General features: G+C 24.6%; 1 protein-coding gene across 1 annotated transcript; it reads left to right on the top strand.

Moving 5' to 3' along the window:
• Positions 1–217: 217 nt before the first annotated feature.
• Positions 218–1,132, top strand: OCT59_009070 (uncharacterized protein; the record flags this gene model as incomplete). Its single annotated transcript, XM_025329167.2, has 1 exon — positions 218–1,132. One exon carries the CDS (start codon positions 218–220, stop codon positions 1,130–1,132), a length of 915 nt encoding a protein of 304 aa, XP_025177450.1.
• Between the last annotated feature and the right edge of the window lie 612 nt (positions 1,133–1,744).

Genomic DNA, 1,744 nt, shown 5'->3' with positions numbered 1-1,744 from the left:
ATAAAACGTAATAGAGTGTGAGCCTTTTTCAATATTTTAACATAAAAAGAACCTTTTTTCCTTATTCATTACTAATTCAAAACTCTCTTTATATAAAAAAAGAAACCTTTGCATTTAAAGTTACAAAATTAATTCAACACAGCATTCAAATTATTCGTTATCGTTATAAATAATTAACGAACAATTTTGCGAACTAAATTCGATTTCAACTCGAACTATGTCCGAATGTAGATTATTTTATCAACTGCAACATGATAATAGTATTTATCATGTAATTTGTAAGATTCATTTTCAAGGGTCAGAAAATACTATTTTGCTTGATGATGATGAACATGAGTTCTTTTTTGAAAATTCGAACGATTCCGTAACGACATTTCATGTTACATGCAAATTATTATCACATTCATTAATTGTAAATCTATTGAATAAGAAAGTTTATGGAATGAATTTTAATGTAACTTATTCTAAAAGTAAATTAACTTTACATCAAAAATTAAATCTCAAACAAACCTTGCAGCAAATTCTTCCTTCTTACTTCTCACATATTTCTGATAATGAAGTAAGACCAGACTCTGATGAATATTTTAATTCCTCACCTGAAGAAATTGAAAGCAATATTATGACGACACATAGTACAAGTTCTTCGATTATTGATAGTCAAAATATGCAAAGTCATTTATCAACTGAAAGCTTGGAATCTAATGAACTCAGATTATTTTATCAAGCACCAGATGATGATAATATTTATCATGTAAGTTGTAAAATGTTTTTACAAGATTTGGAAATTTCTGCTTCTCCGGATGATGTTTATGATTATGAATTCATTTCAAATGATTCCGAAATGATACTTTATGTTACATGTAAACTATTACCATGTTCTTTAATTGTAAATATTCTAAATAAGGAAACTTACGGAATTGATTTTGATATATCTGAGTTGAAACGTAAATGTTTATTATCTTCGCATCAAAAGTGTAATCTCGAAAAAAACTTGAAGAAGACTCTTAATTTGTACTTTTTACAACATACAAGTGAAACAGGACTATATTTCAGTGAAAATTTAAGTACTTCTCATGAAAGTATTAATGATAACATAGTTAATAATCTCGACAATGTTTGTCCACACAATTGATTGTAATATTTTTATCAAGACAACTATCTATAAGGAATATTGGATTTACTTCGTAATTAAATAAATTAAATCATATATGATGAAAAAAAGAAGAAATTATAAACAATGAAACAAAAAACTAAAAGATAATTACTAATTATTTTAACTTTCACGTGGAAGGAATATATATATGTAAGAAAAAAGGATAGAAAAAATATTTCGTACATAGGGAATTATAAAATAATAGCGTAGAAAAAAACAAATAGCATGTAGAAAATGGATAGAAATTGATATAAATCCTAAATAGTAAAATTTGGCTTTATTATATAAATGTATCATATTGTGCTGTGTATCGATTAGATTGTCTTTTTTAATTCTCAAATTATAAATCTTAAAATTTTTTATCTATCGAACTCTTGTTTTAATATATTCTATGTCATATAATAAAATCATCGAAATGTACAAAAGTATAAATAATTAATGATAACAGATTTATTTAACTTTTACAAGCAAGTAAAGAAACCAATGTTATGGGTTCATTCGAATGCTTTTTGATACGCTCTTCATCCAATTATTAATAAATTATTGATTTAACATTAACAAAGATTTTTCTTTTTACTTAATATTTATTTT

Source organism: Rhizophagus irregularis, chromosome 17, assembly GCF_026210795.1.
Source record: "Rhizophagus irregularis chromosome 17, complete sequence".
NCBI lineage: Eukaryota > Fungi > Glomeromycota > Glomeromycetes > Glomerales > Glomeraceae > Rhizophagus > Rhizophagus irregularis.
The sequence above is the reverse complement of the archived record's forward strand: the minus strand, read 5'-3'. Positions and strand labels throughout refer to the sequence as shown.